The 18,691-nt window shown below is 37.7% G+C and overlaps 1 protein-coding gene across 2 annotated transcripts in view; it reads right to left on the reverse strand.

Moving 5' to 3' along the window:
* Nucleotides 1-1,327: 1,327 nt before the first annotated feature.
* rnf19a (ring finger protein 19A, RBR E3 ubiquitin protein ligase) overlaps nucleotides 1,328-18,691 on the reverse strand; it is a 36,224-nt gene continuing 18,860 nt past the window's right edge. The window contains exons 3-11 of one of the 2 annotated variants that reach the window (XM_082186121.1): nucleotides 13,458-13,666; nucleotides 13,024-13,168; nucleotides 12,684-12,846; nucleotides 10,541-10,655; nucleotides 6,814-6,975; nucleotides 5,745-5,958; nucleotides 5,124-5,267; nucleotides 3,976-4,576; nucleotides 1,328-2,361 (exon numbers count right to left, since the gene is read on the reverse strand). In XM_082186121.1, the coding sequence (XP_082042247.1) occupies nucleotides 2,281-2,361; nucleotides 3,976-4,576; nucleotides 5,124-5,267; nucleotides 5,745-5,958; nucleotides 6,814-6,975; nucleotides 10,541-10,655; nucleotides 12,684-12,846; nucleotides 13,024-13,168; nucleotides 13,458-13,666 (1,834 nt within the window). In that variant the 3' untranslated portion in view covers nucleotides 1,328-2,280. Of the gene's footprint in view, nucleotides 4,577-5,123; nucleotides 5,268-5,744; nucleotides 5,959-6,813; nucleotides 6,976-10,540; nucleotides 10,656-12,683; nucleotides 12,847-13,023; nucleotides 13,169-13,457; nucleotides 13,667-18,691 lie in introns of both variants that reach the window. The other variant, XM_082186120.1, reaches the window with a different exon arrangement.

Raw genomic sequence — 18,691 nt, forward strand, 5'->3', positions numbered from 1 at the left:
TGCTGACCTGCTGCTCAAAAAAACCCTTTCTTGTTTTTTTTATGTGTGGATAACAGAATACATTTGCTGGACTCTTTGGTAAGTTTGAAAAACAGCAATAAAAAAATTTGAAATACATTATAATATAGAAAACATTTATAAATGTCTTTAATATCATAAATAAAAGTATAGATTTCCTTCAAATAAATCTTACCACAAACTTTATATATTAAATTAACAAATATAACATTTTCATGATAATATAACAAAAATAAACATGATATAAACATTTAAATTGAGTAACATTGTAACGTCCAGCCAATTAGGTTGAGATTACAAAAGTTAAAATGGAGTCAGATTTTACTGTGAGGAATTGGGTGTTAAAAGAATGAGACAAAACTGAGGTTAAAGTGGACAAGAACGGTGTATTTACAATCTTCACAAGAGACTTTAAAACAACACAATAAAAGCAGGAAAACTCAGGCTGTTAAAAGCAGAGTCCATCGCACCATTCCCTAAAACAGTCCATAAGAATCCTTGTGTGTTAAAGCGTCCTAATGTGAGTGTCCACCAGTGTATATACAGTTGAAAAGAAGCGATAATTCAAAAGCTTGAAGTGGTTTCTGGAAAGGTGAGTCCGCAAGTGAAAAGTGATTGGTATCTGTTGAGAACCCTGTATGTTTACCATGTTGCTCTCTTTATACAAGTGTAGTTCCTGCTTTGTGTCATGTGATCCCTCACATGACAGGCCAACCATACCTTTCTTAAAGACATACACACTTAAAATGTTAAGAGGAATCAAATGGACTAAGAAAACATGTAAACCAATTAAAACTCTATTAGACATAAAATAATTGTACTGGATAGAGCAGTAAAACATGTGACAGTGTCACAACATTATATTAAGGTTTTATATAACAGTTGCAATTATAGCCATCACAAAATAATCTACTTTTATTAATCTTAGATTCTGGACAATCTGGTATTGTTTTTCTATTAAATAGATGGATTGTAGGATTTTATCAATTAAAAAAAATACATATTTAAGATTCTTTCTATACATTTCAAATTATTTTTAGGTCATGAATCAAATTTGTGATATTAACTATGTACACAAAATGTGTACAAAAGTTAAGTTTAGTTAATCACTTTGAGAGCTGCTGTCTGTAGAGCAAAAATTCAACCCAGATTTTATATTAACCAAATTAATATTGATTTAATTTAAAATTTTCACTCAAATTATGCTAATATTTTAGTAATAATGTATTTAAATTATGCTAGTAAAATACATTATGCATCTCAATATAGAATTTTTGTTGTTGTTGAACAAACACTCTGAGAAAACATCTGGATTCATGTTTTTATTTTCATTTATATATGCATTTACACGCATATTATAAAGCAAATATACAAATACCAAGCTGTTCTGAACAAGTTAGAAATCAATCGGCCCTAGCCTCTGAAGTAATATTCGTACAGATATGGGCTGGAAGGCTCAAAACATAAGAAAAAGAAAAAGAAAAAAAAACACTAAAGAAATAGAAGGAAAAAAAAAACAAAGCAGCTTGTGGCATTGGATCAGTCCCGAAAGATTTACGGAGCAGCACCAGAACGGCAGCGAGAAAGACGAATAGAAATCAACTCTTGAACTAGACCCGTGCGATTACGGCACGGCTGTACACGCGGACAGAACTAGGATGAACAGTGCAAACACACGGGTCAGAGCCTCGAGTCCGAGGAGGCGTCTGTAAACTGTGAGTGTTGAAGTGTGCAGGGGTCACAGGGGTCACAGGGGTGACGAGTCGTCGTCGGTGAGCCTGAGTGCTGTCTTTGGTAGGCGGTCGGTTGTGTAGTCCCCGACCGTTTAACAGGAAACCATGCCACGCCGCCTCGCTAACATTCAATTCAGCCTCATCCAATACATCTCATTTCATAAGACACAAACCGGAGGAACAAACATAGTTCTTCGATGATCCAAAAGGCACGAGTCAATACAGATACAACAAAAACAAAAAAAACCACTTAACTGGTTGAAGACCTAAATGTGATTACCATCATAGCCTTTACAATGCAAGTAGTTTGACTTTTTTTAAAACAGGATGCAAATTCTTCTGAATCATAAATACAAACCCTTTGCATCCATAACAGTTGTTTTATTGAGAATTATTAGTGGACTTGGCTTTGTAAGAACTTTTTTTTTTTTTTTTTTAAACATGCCAGACTTGCTTCTCCTCATAAATGGGTTTGGTCAAGGGTCCCCATCCTACCAGCAGGGGGCACGACACAGCTTCATTCAGCTTCTCACTGGCTTTTCAACTCAGAAGCAGCACCCTGCACAGGGCTTGAACATCTTTTCCCAAAAATGGAAAATGAGCAGTGACACTAGATGAGAAAAATGAAAAGAATCCCAAGAAAATTAAAAACACAATCATGTACAAGAATCATTGCTGTGAAAAGGGAAATCTACTATTGCCTGGTCCCTTATGGGCTCATCTTGTATGAATATCTCAAAAAGACCATCAGATTTCCCCCCCTGACTTCCTTGGTGCCTTTGAAAAGATGTAGATTCCTTCAACTAAAGCTATATGCTGGGTAACTGAGAATATATGAGTGTATATGTGTGGTGAAGGTGCCTACGAGGGGTCAATCACATGGAATCTGTCAAGAACAAGTCATGGTCATATTTCATCCCAAAATCACAGAGTAAGAAATTATATTTAAAGAAAATGAAGCCAATTTGAAAATAAGATTTTTTTTTTTTTTTCATCATGAAAATTAAATGTATTCCCCCTTCTAATTCTCATGACCATAATGAAAAATTTAAATCCCATTCTTATTACTGTAATGCAAAAAATGATATTTATTTAAATCATGGTAGTATTTATTGTACTGCCTTTATGCAGATTTAAATAATTGTTTTACAGTAATAAGGAAAAATACTGTATTGTAGTTATAAAAAAAAATAAAAAATAAAAAAAAAAAAAAGCTTATTTTCAAGAGGAAGTACAATTAGTACTTAAAGCGATAGTCCACCAAAAAAAAAATATTGCAATAATTTACTCGCACTCAAGTTGCGACTCAAGACTTTCTTCAGTGGAATTATAAAGAAGATATTTTACAGAAGGTTAGAAACCAACTTCAACTATAAGTCCATGGGAACCAAACCTTTTGGTTACCAACATTCTTCAAAATATATTTCGTGTTCTGCAGTAAAAAAAAAGTCATGTAGGTTTGTAACAACATGAGGGTGAGTAAATGACGATTTTCATTTTAAGGTGGACTATGCTTTTAAGTACCATAAAATTGTCATAATACAAACAAAAATTGTCAGAATACTAACTTGTCCTAAACAGAGGCTTCATTTCATGTATGAAAGGACTGATTTCCCCCCCCATTTTGATTCTTTTAATTTTGGGATGAATAATGAGCAGGACCCATTTTGTAAGATTTATCCATATACTCGTTCCTCACTGGGGAAGTGATTCATCGCAGCGACCCTGAACACTGAAATAGAGGCATGTGTGATTGACAGCTACATCATCATCATCATTATCATCAGTATCAATTGCCCTACATTCATCCGTTGACCTTCTGAAACTTATCTGAGCTTTAGTCTAACTGTATGCACAGACACAACCTGTCAATCAAACGGTAACCTTTGGTCACGGTCAGCTTACTTAAACTTCGAGGCAAATCCTGCCCTTGACTAGTGTAAATAGTGGCGTTCCATATCCAACATTCGAATTATCAACCAACCGGGACGTTAAACCTCCATGAAACCCATACAAGCATTTACATCTTGAATTCAGTGTGCAATCCTTGGTAATAAAGTGGGTGTTGAGGTTAGCTTTGAAAGCATTTAGGTTAACTCAACCCGTCTGGTTATATCTCTGTTTGAATGCAGGCATTGCGCACAGGACTAGCTGGCTGAGGAAGGTTGTTATTGTGTTCTTTAGGCGAGCTTTGGCCCGCGTCAGCCGCACAGATTAAACTCACATTCTCCTCTGCAATATAGCACAGTGGACGTTCTGCTGCCCCGTCAGGGGTAAGAGGGGCTACCGCAGCTTGTGGGAGGGTCCCAGAGGCGGGGCAGTTTTCCAGCCGGTCGTTCTCGACCTCAGGAAGAGGGCTGACCGTTCCGCCTGTGTTGGGATGTCGGATGTGAGACTCGTAGCAAGAGGGTCTGCAGGCATCCAGGTCGGAGCAGCTGAACTCGGAGAAGTGGCTGGAGTGCGAGTCGGCCACAGACGGCAGGCTGCCGCTCAGGGAGGGCGAGTCCAACTCGCTGGAATTGGTGCTGCGGCGCTCTAGCAGCTGGGCATCCATGTCTTCGCGCGTCTCGTTGATCTTGGTGCCACCGCTCTTTTTGCGCAGCTTTCCTTTACTCTTTTTCCCGGAGGAAGAGGACGAGGTGGAGGATGGCTCCTTGGCCCAGCGAGAAGACACGCACTTGCCCTCGTGCGGACAGCCAGAGGGGCAAACGCTGGCCCCGTGCCCTCCACTGCTGCCATCATCCATACTGCTGCTGCCGCTGTGGTGCCTGAGCTTCCCTCGTTTAGATTCCACGTCCACCTGCACCTCCATACTGTTCCCATCTCTGCTCCACAACAACAGAAAACTATTAATTACAGCCCAACTTCCCACAGGCCCTTATGTTACATCATTATTACACAAACAGATTTGTTGAGAAGTCTCAAAGTGCTTGTAAACTACAATTCTGTCATGACAACTCTGAGTGTGTGGCATGGTAATGGATATGACAATGTTAATATATATTTGGAATAGATCTGCTACGCTGCTGCTGCAGAGCAAGTACAGGACTTGCGACTGCCAATACATACATGGCACGCTGCAGTGAGCAAGTAAGACATGCTTCTGCTGTACAATATAGCATACATGAATTTCCCATAGCAGATCTATACAGGTGGAGGGTTTCTGAAAGCATGCTGCACTCCTAAGGCAAACGCTAACAATAATTTGAAGGTTGAGCATGCTAGCTCATAAGCTACTGATAGAGCAGGAACTAATCAGCTGTAGAAATATATAATTGCAAGCGTTTGAGTTAAGAATCTATTAGCCTTCACCATCTAGAGTTTCATTACAGAACTTTGCATTTAAATTCTTTCAGTTATATAAATACAGACCTGTCCAGAGGCAAGTAGGCATTGAGAATGGATCCAGCCATTGCTTTGGTACTAGCGTTGTCACTGATTGTCCCCAGACTGACGGTACCAGACTCCCCACTCAGACTGCAACGCTCCTTTTGAACATCAGCTTGAACCTCCAACCTGAGACAAACAAACAACAAAAGGCTTGTTCACACCAACCTTAATGTTTGGCGTAAATTTTTTGCACTTTACCATTGGCTTTTGGATTATTGCAGATAATAGGCTCTGTCACCAGCTACAATGTATGATTTTTTTGTGGTTTTGTTCATCATGATAGTCTTCACAACTATGAATTTTGAAGCCTAAATACAATCAGCAGTAGTGAAAAGCAGACTAGTGAGTAGATGAGAAAAAGTGTTTTGCGTGAAGATGTTTAATGTCCCAGAGAACGTCCGTATTCCCATTTAGCCAATTAAAGTTAAAGCATCAAAATGTACTCACATTCTTGCAGAGTATGTATAAAATGGTCTTTTTGGACTGGGGTCTTTTGAATTTTAGTTCATTTTGCACTGACTTCAAGAGACATGGCCCTTTAAGGTATTGTTTTTGGCCAATAATTGTGCACATGACTTGACATGTAAACAAGGTGTCACTGACCTGTTAAAGCAGTTGACCATGGCACTTCCTGACAAGCTGCCAGTGATGCTGGCCCCAGCAAGTGCCATAGTGCTGGCGTTCTCACTCAGGTTGTCTCGCATTGCTCCAATACGCTCCATGTGGCTCCCGCTGGCACTCAGGCTGCCCGTCAGACCCCCTACACTGCCCTCACCGATGCTGGGGTTATGCCTGGTCTCTGCTACTGAAGTGGTGTCTGTTGAGGTAGAAGGGGGGCATTACAGCAGGTAATTAAAAACTCTGGAGCTGTATTGTTGATTGTATTTTTCCCCCCATAATGCTTCAAACTTTTATTTGCACCTTCAAAACCGATTAGGCCCCTATGATTTCAGTGATGTGGAAAATGCAGACATAATCGTAGGATCTAGCCATAAAAATGGAATTTAGCCAATTATGGATGAATAAATATTGGGCTGTATAACTTAAAATCAAATCATGAAATGGACGCGTCTCTGAATACTGAAGCACAAAAAGACTGTTCTGCATGTCTCTTTGAATGTGGGTCTACTACATACAAACTCAAGCATTATAAATTACATTATAAAAAAACAAAAATGGAATGCAGAAAAAATGAAAATGAAAATGTGAGAAACCTGATTCTACCTTACACTGCACATCAAGACAAAAGCTATTTGTTCCCAGCATTATTTGAGCTTCATGGGAATTAATTGGTGTTTGAGGAAAACAACAACAACTTGATCCTTGAGTATCGGTAGTTGTGTCTGGAAAAGGATAAAACTCAAGGTCTCTAGATATGGCTCACCTTCAATTCTAGTGGAATTTACTGTACCCTGTAAATCGTACACATTTTAGCAAACTCCAGGAGGAGCACTTTAAACTAGAACACATTTCACACATTTCAACATTTCAACACAGTAAGGAGTAGAGAAAGTGTGAAATGGGATAGACAAATCCTAGGGGAGAGACAACCAAGAAAGACACTGTGAATGAGAGAATAACAGAGAGAATGCCAGATTCTTAAAGCTGTTCAACAGTTTGCCTTCGGTTGTTGTGAACAGCAGTGTGTTTGCCTTCAGTGAGTTTCACTCACCAGTCACAGCAGCTCCGGTGCCCACGTTCATGTCGTTCTCATCATCAAACTCGATGCGTACACCTTTTCCATTCCCCGCAGACACGCCGCAACCACCGCTGCGGCACAGAGAGATGGGCACCACACCATAGACGTATGCCAACATGATGGGCACTCCTATCCCTATGCAGACACAAAATATAATGGTTACTCAATACTGCTCCACAAGTAGTACAGCCACCTTTAAACCAGATAGATTATCAATAAATTTTGCCATTAAAATCAGGAATTACAAGGCAAAAAGAGAAAAGTGTTAAGGGCCATTCACTCCAAAGTTAATAACTATAAAGTCAGAGTCAAAACAGAGGAACAACATCGTTGCAATCACTTTCTGCATTTTTCCCCAGCTGATCAGCAATAAAAACATTGAATCAGCCAACAGCAAATCAGAATCCCCCTGGCTGTAAAAAGTGAGCATTGCAAGCATCTGTGTCTGTTTTTTTTTATAGATTCTATGACCTTAAAACGTCAAGCTTTTAAAACTACTACTTTCTATTCAGGCTTTCTCGAGCCAGCATCTAAGTTTGTTCACAAACTCATCTAGTTATAGTCATTGTTCTTGGTTATACAGGCCTTTAGTATTACATTTGTAGTCAAGCTTAATTTTAGGCTCTGGCTGTGCAGTGTAAAGGCAGCTATAATATACCCAAGGATGACCAATAATTCAGCATGCAAATATTACAATGACATTACAGTCGGTTACATATTAAATGATAAAAAAGTAAATGGGATATTTTACATTTATTAATCTTTAATTTAGCCCCCCCAAAAAAGAGTCTCCAGCGTGTTATCTATAAAACAAATTAAATGTTCTATTAAGTCTCTATGTTAAGAAGGTAGGGCTGAATTAATTGTAACCATTTAATACTTAGGGTTATGGGTTCAGAACAGGGGTGGGCGAAATAGGCAAAAAAACTATAACTATCAGTCAATATCGATAATTATCACAATAAATGTCAAATGAGGACTCTACAGTGCAACCATTTCAGTCACATTTGCGACTGAAAATTACAGCATGCGACTGTGAAAGTATTTAGGAGCACCAATGCGACTGACCCGATCAGGCCCGGATCTAGTTGAAACTAATAACAGCATATTGTCCAAACAGATTTTGCAAATGTACCAGTGCGTATTTGTGTTTGCACTCTAGAGAGCTTCATGAGAGAACGTGTTTTTGCAGCGTGGAGCAATGTAGCCAATCACAGACATATCTGGTGATTTCTTGAGACACAATGGCCAATCAGAGGCATTTAAGTTAAAACCCACCCCCTGGCTGGAGTTTTTTCAGTGCCGAGTCATGCAAGCTCGCCAATCCTCTCATTATAACAAAGTACAGACACGATGTAAATAAGAGACTCATTGTGGAGTTTGAGAAGGAAAGTTTGTGAGATCGCGATGAAGTGACAGCTTTTTAATGATTATAAGAGAGTTTGCAAATGTTATATTGATTTTATACAACAATTCAATAAACACGAAGTTAATCATAGGTGTGATTGGCAAAGAACAAAAGCAGGAAAATATACGGCGCACCTACCATGACCCGAAAAAAGAAAAGAAAAGAAAAGTGGATTTGCATGATTTACGAGAGCATCATTTTCAGGTTGGAAAAGCCGGATTTCTGGATTTATCCGGAAGAATCACACCCCTGGTTAATATTAAGTGACTTACATTTTAGGAACTTTAGGAATTTAAGTTTTTTGTCAACGAAAATAGTCACAGCTGAACCGCTGCGTATCTCAGAGCAAACACGGATGTTTAGTTTATGAATGAATCTGCGTTTTTCAAACGAATCTAGTGAGTCAATGATTCAATGACCCATTCATAAAGACAGCCGCTTGCTTTATTCCTGAATGAATTAGCCGTTTGAACTAATCGATTGAATAAATGATTCACTGACAAAGACAGTGACTTGCCGCACCCTACTGGTGGTTTTAGTTCATTTTTTTTAAAAAGTATTATTTCAGTTTTTTAAATCATTTAATATTTATATATTCAAAAACTTCCATTTAAAACACTAGTCTCATAACATCGTTGTTATGAATTTAAAATGCATTCAAGACACTTCTGAGCCTCATTAAACAGTCTGTAAATATACCTTTTGTTCTTCTATTCATGGATTTCATCCGGTCCCTTTCCACAGGTGTATTAATCAAGCACAATGCAGTCTGCATTCATAATCTAGGTGCTTGATTTTATACACCTGTGGAAAGGGACCGGATGAAACCCATGAATACCACCTCTGCAGTGTAAAGATGGATTTTGTTGATTTCATTTGTTTGGTAACTTATTCTTCCTGATTGCATCTTATTATTCAAACTTAATTTATAAATTTAATTTGTAAATTCAAATTTATAAATTAAATTTATAAATTTGACATTAAAGATGACATTTAATAAAGTAAAAAAAAAAAAAAAAGCCCTTACAAAGTTTTTTTTTTTTTTTTTTTAAAGCCCCAGAAAAGTCATTTTAAAGAGTCAAATAATCGCCTCATAATGGCAAGGTTAATTTCTGTCATTGATCAGAAGATGCTCCTAAATTTTTTACTGTGCTCCTAAAAAGAAATGTAAGCGTAGAGCCCAGCAAATATTTATTTTAAAGTTTAAAGGCAGATTTTTGCACCCAAGTGAAAGTTGTAGAAACCAAACAGTTAATTATGGTTTTAAACTACTCTTTATTGTCAGAACATGACAAACTTCACGGTTTTGAATTCTTTAAACTTTTCCAGTCATTTTTCCTTAAAATAAATCTTAATTAATTTCAAATTTTTTGCATGTTCTAAGGGGTGATATTGTTTCAAATCATAAAACAGGTCCGTTGATGCGTATCTTCAGCACAGTTTTTGCAGTGCAGATTTTCAATATTGATATTAAGTTTTGTCTCTTAGAAACGCACATTTGACAGTAGCTTGAGTTGAGGGTAGTAGCAGCTTGAATTAGGATGCAGATGTAAATTGGTGTTCATTAATAAAAACAGTAACATTGTAAAAAAAATTACTTCATTTTGATATGGTAAGATTTAAATATTCTGATTGATTGAGAAATGAACCATTGGTCTTCCATAGTAGCATACATTTAGATCATGATAACCAGTTAAAACCATGCATATAGCACCTCAATACCATGGTAAAATGTAAATGGTATATAGTAGCCTAAATATATTTAGTACAAATGCAAAAATGCTATAGCTTAATCAGAAATAAATACTGTAATTATATTCCATTAGTCCTTTAATACATGTCTTCATTAATACAATTCTATATGTAATATCCCACATTTGCCACAATACCATGGTGCAGTTAGTGCTACTAGTAACTACTAGCTACTAGTACAGTAAATCCATGTTAAATGGCGATTTGTAGATCGAAAAGCCTTCTGATTGTACTGTTGCACACAGTATTGCTCAGCGTTGAGACCGATCAGCGAGTAAACACATCAGCTCAAGTAAGTCGAGCGGATAAATTGTCCGTGTGACGCAGTTCAAATGAGTAGCGCCGTTTGATTCCACTTTATCGAACTCTATTAATCGCTTTATTTAGAAATTATATTGTGATAATTATTGTTTATTCGCCCAGTACTAGATCAGAACAAACAAAATAAAGTTATTTAATAATAATACAAATCAAACTGCTGTAATTCAAATCAAAGCGACTCATTAAGGAGAAAAAAGAAAAGAAATTGAGTCTGCTTACCAACAGTGACAGCAGCAACCACTGGAGACACAATCACTGACAATGTCACACTGCCGGCGATGACAAGGTTCCTCTTGTGCTTAGAGATGTCCTTTCCCTCATAACGATTATGAATCTGAAGTAGATGGATTCAAAGAGTGAATGAACACTGCTCATGCACATTCATTATTCTCGCTTAAATTATGCTAGCGTTATGAGTAAGCAAAGTGTAATTTCCAACTTGATGATCTAACAAGAGTCTCTTGAAGATCAAACAAGGTGGATAAGTGTGTGATAAAACATGTAGGTCGTCATATTTCACAATGCACAGCTCTGTGCAACAGACCGTTATGGAAATCCCTTCATAATGAAATTCAGACTGAACAGCACATATCTGAAGTGCTATTAATCATTGCAAAAAGTAACCCAGTTTGCAATGGGTTCATCTGGTTCAGAGGCGGGGCTGCATATTAACTCGAACACGAAACCAAATCCTAAATGTAGGACACAAATTATACTTATTTGCTGGACATCAATCTCAAATCTATTAATACATATGTAAGAATAGCAATTGCCAAACTGATTTCAACATGCTGGCACCATTCTAATAGGGTTTATAATAAGCAACAGTGTTTTTCTAGTCAGATAAAATTAAGGCCCTTTATTATCTTGTCATCATGACAAAGGAATTTGGATAAACTGACTGCATTTTCTATGACAGCTCATTTTGTGAACCAAATTTAATAGAAATCATCTGACGTATATTTTTCCTTAATTTAACCCATGCTATGTGCCAATAAGCTGACATTACAAGTTAAGGTTGATAATTGTAATGGTTTTTCTAATGATAAATTATATAAGATTGTCCATGATTATCAGGACAGCTTAGCATTCATGAAAGGTTTGTTGAAAATATATGCAGACTTTGTACACGCAGGCAAAAAAAATATTACAACATACAATATGATTTTTAAACTCAAAATAAAAGCGTATGGTTTAACATTTAAAGAAATTAAATTACTGTATTTTTACAGTTATTCTATAGTCTCACGTGGAAAGATATACATACACACTTTATGGTTACTGAAAGCCTTAACAGGATGGACTACACTCAAAAACAAGTCTTCAGAATAAGATTTTTTTTATAAGATTTATAAGATTCTTTTTTATTATCATTAATTTATTATGCAAAAGTACTTCTCTACAAATTATCCCAATGTTTTCTAGAATCATTCATTCTTTCCTAATAGAACTATTCAATTCATGTATCTTTTGATATCCCAATATACACTGCATAAAAATTAAATATCGCAATGTCAGTTTTCAATAGCAAGCATTCCTAATTGTTTTGTAATCCAAGCTACAAGTATGTAATGCCACATATACTGCACTTACGTTTGCATTTCAAACACTAAATGAAAAGCCAAAGTTTCAGGCTTGAATGTATAAAATTCAGTAATCCTCTAATAGTTGTGCTATCATTACGAGTTCAGCATCCTGCAGGATTATCATGAGAGAGTAAACAGTGATAGAATGTTCAGTTCTTAGTCCTCTTATTCCACAATGACAGATACTCTCAGTTGTTGTAGAAGACTTTTGGCACCATGCTGACACTCATATTAAGCACTTTCGCACCAGAGGAACCTTTTCATAGTTCCTAGAACTATTGGCAGAAGTAACACTTTTTGGCTTATTCGCACCGCAGGAACTGGAATAGGAACGATTTTATTTTTTAGGAACTACTATTGGGGGGGAACTAAATTAGCTCCTACTTCAGAGTAGGGTCTAAACCAGCACAATAGGAACTACCAGTGACTAAGTGTACGCTGATTGGCTGAACGCATGTCAAACACCGGCATCCCGCATTTTTTAAAAGTTCTCGGGGAACTATCCTAGTGGCTAGTTCCTATAAATAAGTTCCTAGAACAACCTGGTGCGAAAGCCTCTTATTACTTTGGCAACCAATGTAGATATAGAAAATATGAATAAAAAATAAAATAAAATAAAAATGACAAAAAAGGGATCTGATTTCATAACTTGCAAAAATGTGTAGACAAACGATCCAAAAGATTGGGTTTGAAAAACAAATCACAATTGGGTACAGCAGAATTAAACCTTACTTTTCATTCTCAACATTCAGAGATTATTTGGAGTAGTCACCCACCTTTCTACCCACATACACAGGAATCCCAATGATCATTGCAGGTATAGCAATGCCAGCAATAAGTGCAATGCCAACCGGAGCGCCCACAAGTGTCCCCAACTGCCACAGGATTTTCTTCTTCCTGCTCCAGGGCTTCTTACCCCAGAACGTGCATCCTGAAGGACTGTGAAAGAAACAGAGAAATTAAACCTTGAAATGTAACCTTAGCGCGCACAAATAAAATAAAAATAATTTCTACCACTCTTTGACCTTCATCTGTTCACACACAGTGTCAATAATGCATGATTTGTGTCATTTGGCCTTATATTGTGAACGTTGCAGTGGTCTTCAGTACACTGACCTTAAGTAGTGCAGGTCAGAGATCTCCTTCATACACAGCCAGCAGAACTCACAGCCACACACAGCGCAGGTCATGTGATTACAGCTCCCATCGTTCATCTTAATGATGTAGGCCGCACAGCGGGGACATGGCTTTATGTCATCGGCTTTAGGGACACAAGACACAGCGGTTAAAACCACTCCTCGTTGAAATGTATGAGATTTGAAAACACAGTATGTGATTTTATAAGGGAGAGATGCCATTTTCATTCTAGACAGCATTTGATTTGTTTAAACTGATTGACTGATTTTAGAGCAGTGATTCCTAACCTTTATGAATCAAACTTCAGTGAGGCCCACATCTGACATAAGATATAGCACCAATAAAACAGACCAAACTTTGATGTCAAGTGGCCATGGGTCTGCACTGTGTTAGTGTGCGTTTTGTGGGCTTACTAGCAGCGCCGCTCTCCTGGCTGTAGCTGAGTGACGATGATCTGAAGGGTCTCAGACGGAGGCTCTGAGCTCTCTGCTGTCGGGCGGCGTCACAGGTCTGATTTGGATGCCACAGCTGTTTACAGTGGTAACAGAACTCCGTTCCGCAGCCCTCACGACCACACGTGATCTTTGGACAGCTGGCACAACCGAAGGCAATGACTGCATACCTGTCAAATCAAACAGACAAATACTTTCACAGCTATACACGAACATACTAGAAAAGATGCATTAGCTCATACATATCTGAGGGCACCCATCTAGCAAGAAAAATCAAGATCAACATTAGTACGATAACAGTAAACTAATAATTAGGAAACTAATCATTCGTGTTTGTTTATTATCCAAAACAAATATGCCATGTTACATAACTGCAGCTATCTGGTAACAGCATGGAGTCTTTTTGACCCATCTAGATTAACAGCCCAGCTAATTCAAACTGATGGCATCATCAATTACCGCTGGCAATGGCCATTGTGACCCGATCTCTATTAATGAGAACTTATTAAATGATGCTGGAAGCTGTGCTTGTCTGCAAGGATAATGGTTGTTGGAAAGTCACAAGGGGGCAGATGGAGTGATCTGAGAGAAAACAGTGACAGGATCCCTATGCTAACTGATGTGTTTGCTAGACAGAAAGTTGCATAAGAGCCTACAACAGTCCTTGTAATGTGATAAAGCACTAGAAGCTGAGAAGCTTGAATGTGTGCAACAGGATCAGTCAGTTTATTCCAGCAACAAAGACGACATGATCTCAAAACCTCATGAAAGAGTCTTATGTTTGCATGTGGACTGACATAATTACACAATTTAATTTGATACAAAAGAAGCTACAACTTCTTGGTGCAAACCAGATGCCATTTGGTGAACTGTCGGTTTTCAGCCTGAGAAACACCATGACATCTGTTTCCACAAACAATGTGGCCTTTGTCATTAGAGTTTGCCATATTTCTAGAGGAGTCTGAGAGTGTAAGAGTAAACACAATGCTGGAGACATAAGACACCCCCTGCCTGATCTACAGTCAACCCTAACAAAAAAAACAGTAATGTCAAAATAAGGATAGTGATAGAACAAGAACAAAAGTCACAGCATGAAACATGGCATAAAGCCTTTCCACTAAACAGAAAATGTGAAAAATGTTAAACATGTCTTCCAAGACTTTAACCTTACCTAACCTTAGCCAGCCCTGTAGTGCAACAATGCAGAATCAATGCAACTCAATCCATCTGCTATTCACATTAACTATGAATATGCTATACTAAATGTCTGACAACCACAAAGTGTCTGAAAAGTAAGGCTATATAGCCTAGTTTATTTTTTAAAACCCAAAATACTTTTTGCAAAATGTTTGCTTAAAGCATTCAACATTCCTTTAATTAAATATAAAGGTCGCTTGCTTTAATACTGTTATCTAAAGCAGGGTTTTATAACCTGGGGGTCACCCGAGTTCTCTTGTAGCTCTTTTCCACCAGAATAGTTCGCGTTCTTGAGCCAGAACCGGTTCTCGGCCAGGCAAAATGGAGCCTGTTGCGAACTGGCCGCATATTTCCACAGACTTGAGGAACAAACAGTGACGTAATGCTGCTATGTGTTGTTTACATGACTATAAGGAATCTAAAAATCAAACAGTGTGCATCCCGGTGTTTGTGCAGGCAGTGTGGCACTTCTGTTTTGCTGTTCACAGCTTATCGGCAGCTTACCTCTCTTGCACGCACAGTTTTATATATTTAGATATAAAGAGCAATGTTCTGGCCAGGAATCCCCTTTTCTGCAGCGGAGATACGCAGAACAGATCAATAACGCACAAAGTCCAGGAACCTGAACCGGAACCGTATCGTTGGAAAATCTCTCTCTGATCACCCCTCAAAGCATACCACAATATATAACTGCAACATGCCATGACACATTGACTAGTTCTTGTTTCCTCCATTCTTGATGGTGCTTTGGCACGTTTAAAAAAAAATACCTAGAAAAAGTACCTAATTTATCTAACTGGAAGAGCTCTTTGCCAGACACAACAGACATCCTCTAAAGCAGAGGTCTTTAACCCTGCTCCTGGGGACCCACTGTCCTGCAAAGTTTTTCCAAACTGCTTCAGCACACCTGCCTCTGAATTTTCAAGTGATCCTGAAGAGCTTGATTAGCAGCTTCAGGTGTGTTTAACTAGGGCTGGAAATAAACGTTGCAGGACAGTGGGTAGCCAGGAGCAGGGTTGAAGACCTCTGCTCTAAAATGACAGGTTAATAGTACCTACTGAGAAAATAAACAAGTGTAAACGATTATCAAAAAGGACAAGAGAAAAAGGCAGCTCAAAATGTTGTGTTATTCAAACACAGGGCACAGCTGGATGCAGATCTGAGAGCTTAGCATGACAAGAAATGCTGCCAGGCTCTCCACTGGCCTGATAAAGACTCCATTCAAAGTGACAGTGTCACCAGTGTCAGGCCTTCAAAAGCGCTGATCACAATACAATACTGTGCCTTTGGCTTGTGTTAACTTCAAGATGACGTCCCAGACAGATCTGGCTCAGAGTGCAAGCCGATCAAAAAAAAGAGAAAAGCTGAATCCCTGCCCAATATCACAGTGCTCATTGTAAAAGTCTCTGGGGCCTTTTTAATAAGAACATTTACACTACTGTTAAAAATGTTGGGGTTAACACTTATTTTGAACTTTCTATTCAAAGTGATGATAAAAAATTATCACGATTTCTACAAAAATATTAAGCAGCACAACTCTGTTTTCAACATTGATAAGAAATATTTTTTTGAGCAGCAAATCAGCATATTTATGAAGGATCATGTGACACTGAAGACTGGAGTAATGGCTGCTTGAAAATTCAAACTGTCATAAGGATAAATTACATTTTAAAATAAATTCAAAAAAAAAAAAAAACACTATTTTAAATTGTAATTAATAATAATAATAATAATAATAATAACAACAACAAACAATATTACTGATTATGTATTTATCAAATACTTGCAAGTCTTGATGAGCATAAAACTTTTCAAAAACATTTAAAAAAATTCTTACTGAGCCCAAACATTTGAATGGTAGTTTACATTCATGTATACTTTGACAGAAAGATTAAGAATGTAGCTCGACTATGTGAAACCTGGTGTAGCTTAGCTTGATTATAACTGCATGTAAACATACATATTGACACTTCTAAAGTCAATTTAGGTAAGAGGCTGTTTATTAGGGGTGTAACGATATTCGAACCGAACCGAAAAACCGCGATACACCACCCACGATACGAAACGAATCGCGATACTCTCATGGCGTACTGAACACGCCCGCCCCGCCCCCTGCTGTCCCGGCTCATTGGACCTCACCTCATGTCTTATGTGTACACAACGAATACAGCGTTGCCTAACCACCATTAACCACATTTAATCGCAATAAGCTCAGTGTTTTGTTACATTCGATAATAAGCCAGGTGTAATCTTTCAAATTCTGTCTATTTGATCACGAAATTCAAACATTAAATGTCGTTTTGGCGCTCTTTGATGTGGCGTGACTCCTCATTTAAAGCGGCAGCGCGGAGCGCGAGTAAACGCGATTCTCTTCCTCAGTTACAGAATAAACATGAATGGACACCTGAAGGTATGTTGAAAGATACAGTATACTTACTGAAAGGCATCATAACTCGTGTAATCGCTCAGTCAGTGTTTCAACAGCGGAAATACGTCAATAAAACGCTTAGTTTTTCACATAGCTTTATTTACCTCAGGCAAGTCATTCAGTGTCCACAGCTTGTTGGTTTGCTAAGGAAATGAACTCTTTCACTAAATAAATGCACTATATTAGCCTATATATTATATTTTACTTAACCTGTTAATGACATCTTGATTATTTAATGTATGTTTAAAATATCTGTCATGAAAATGACAGCAACTGTGTAAATTATTATATTTCAATAATAAATTAGAGTAAAAATGTTAATGTAAAAACTGCCTTATGTGCAGTTTACATGTTTTCATACAATTTGTTACTTGAGTGTTGATTATTATTATTATATCTAAAAATAAATAGCAACTGAATTTAGGCTAAAAGTCTAGGCTCTGTTGTTACGCTTTAATGTTATAGTAATGTGCAAGTAAGGGCTCCTATATAGTTTACAGCATTAGCAGATGATTTTTTTTATCCTTGCGAAACGTTTACTTGTAATTGAATTAATTTAAAGACAAGGACACAATTTGTTCATTAAAGCACTGTTTAACAAAAAAACAAGCAATTTTAGTTTTCTAAACCCCCCACTCCACCTAAATGAACCGAACCGAACCGAGACGTCAAAACCGTGGGACGTACCGAACCGTCAGTTTTGTGTATCGTTACACCCCTACTGTTTATATATGCTTACACACACACACACAAAATGACCTCTACACTCGCACGTCAAAACAAACAGACCACAAATAAGCAAATACACACAACATGCAGACATGGCAGCTGTGGCAACACAAAGGCAGCTGTGGCAACATCACAGCCATGCAGTTAAAAACCAAAGCAGCGATTTAGACCTAACAAGGGACAAAAAAAAAAAAGTCATGAAAACCCCAACTCCTATCTTGCTGCTATAGCAACAGGATGTTAGCAGCATTGTCAAAGTCCCTTTTCAGGCAAGTCATTTCACTCGGCAGCCATCTTTGAAACGCCTCTCAGGCAGCTATTTCAGTCATGCAAGTGCAGCTCCCATCTTTGAATGGGGAGTATCAAAATCTCCAAAGCTGTTCACCAAGCTTACAATTCAATTTCATATTTGAAATCACCAATGAAATCTGACAACAACTGTATTATAAATGTAGTTTAATATGTTCAAAAAGCATTAAAAAAAGCTTATTTTTCAGTCTAGAGCAGCCAATGCACATGTGCAGTCCTAATACTTATCGCAATATTTAAAGCCAAAACAGTGTTAAAATTGTTAACGAAAACCGTTCGTTGACGACCTTTTTTCCCTGACTAAGACAAGAAGATGAGACACCCACGTCATTAAACGATAACTGTGACTATATCAACACATGCAATATCGTTGACGAAAAATAGACGAGACTGAAATGTGTTTAAAAAAAAACCTTGACCAAAACCACTTATTTTTGTCGAATAAAGGAGGAGACAACATTACAGACTGTTTTTTACTCTAGTTCATGCTTACGGTTGCCAGATTTCAATAATCTAAACCCCCAGTCAGAGC

The sequence above is a fragment of the Leuciscus leuciscus genome (genome assembly GCF_965113295.1).
Source record: "Leuciscus leuciscus genome assembly, chromosome: 12".
NCBI lineage: Eukaryota > Metazoa > Chordata > Actinopteri > Cypriniformes > Leuciscidae > Leuciscus > Leuciscus leuciscus.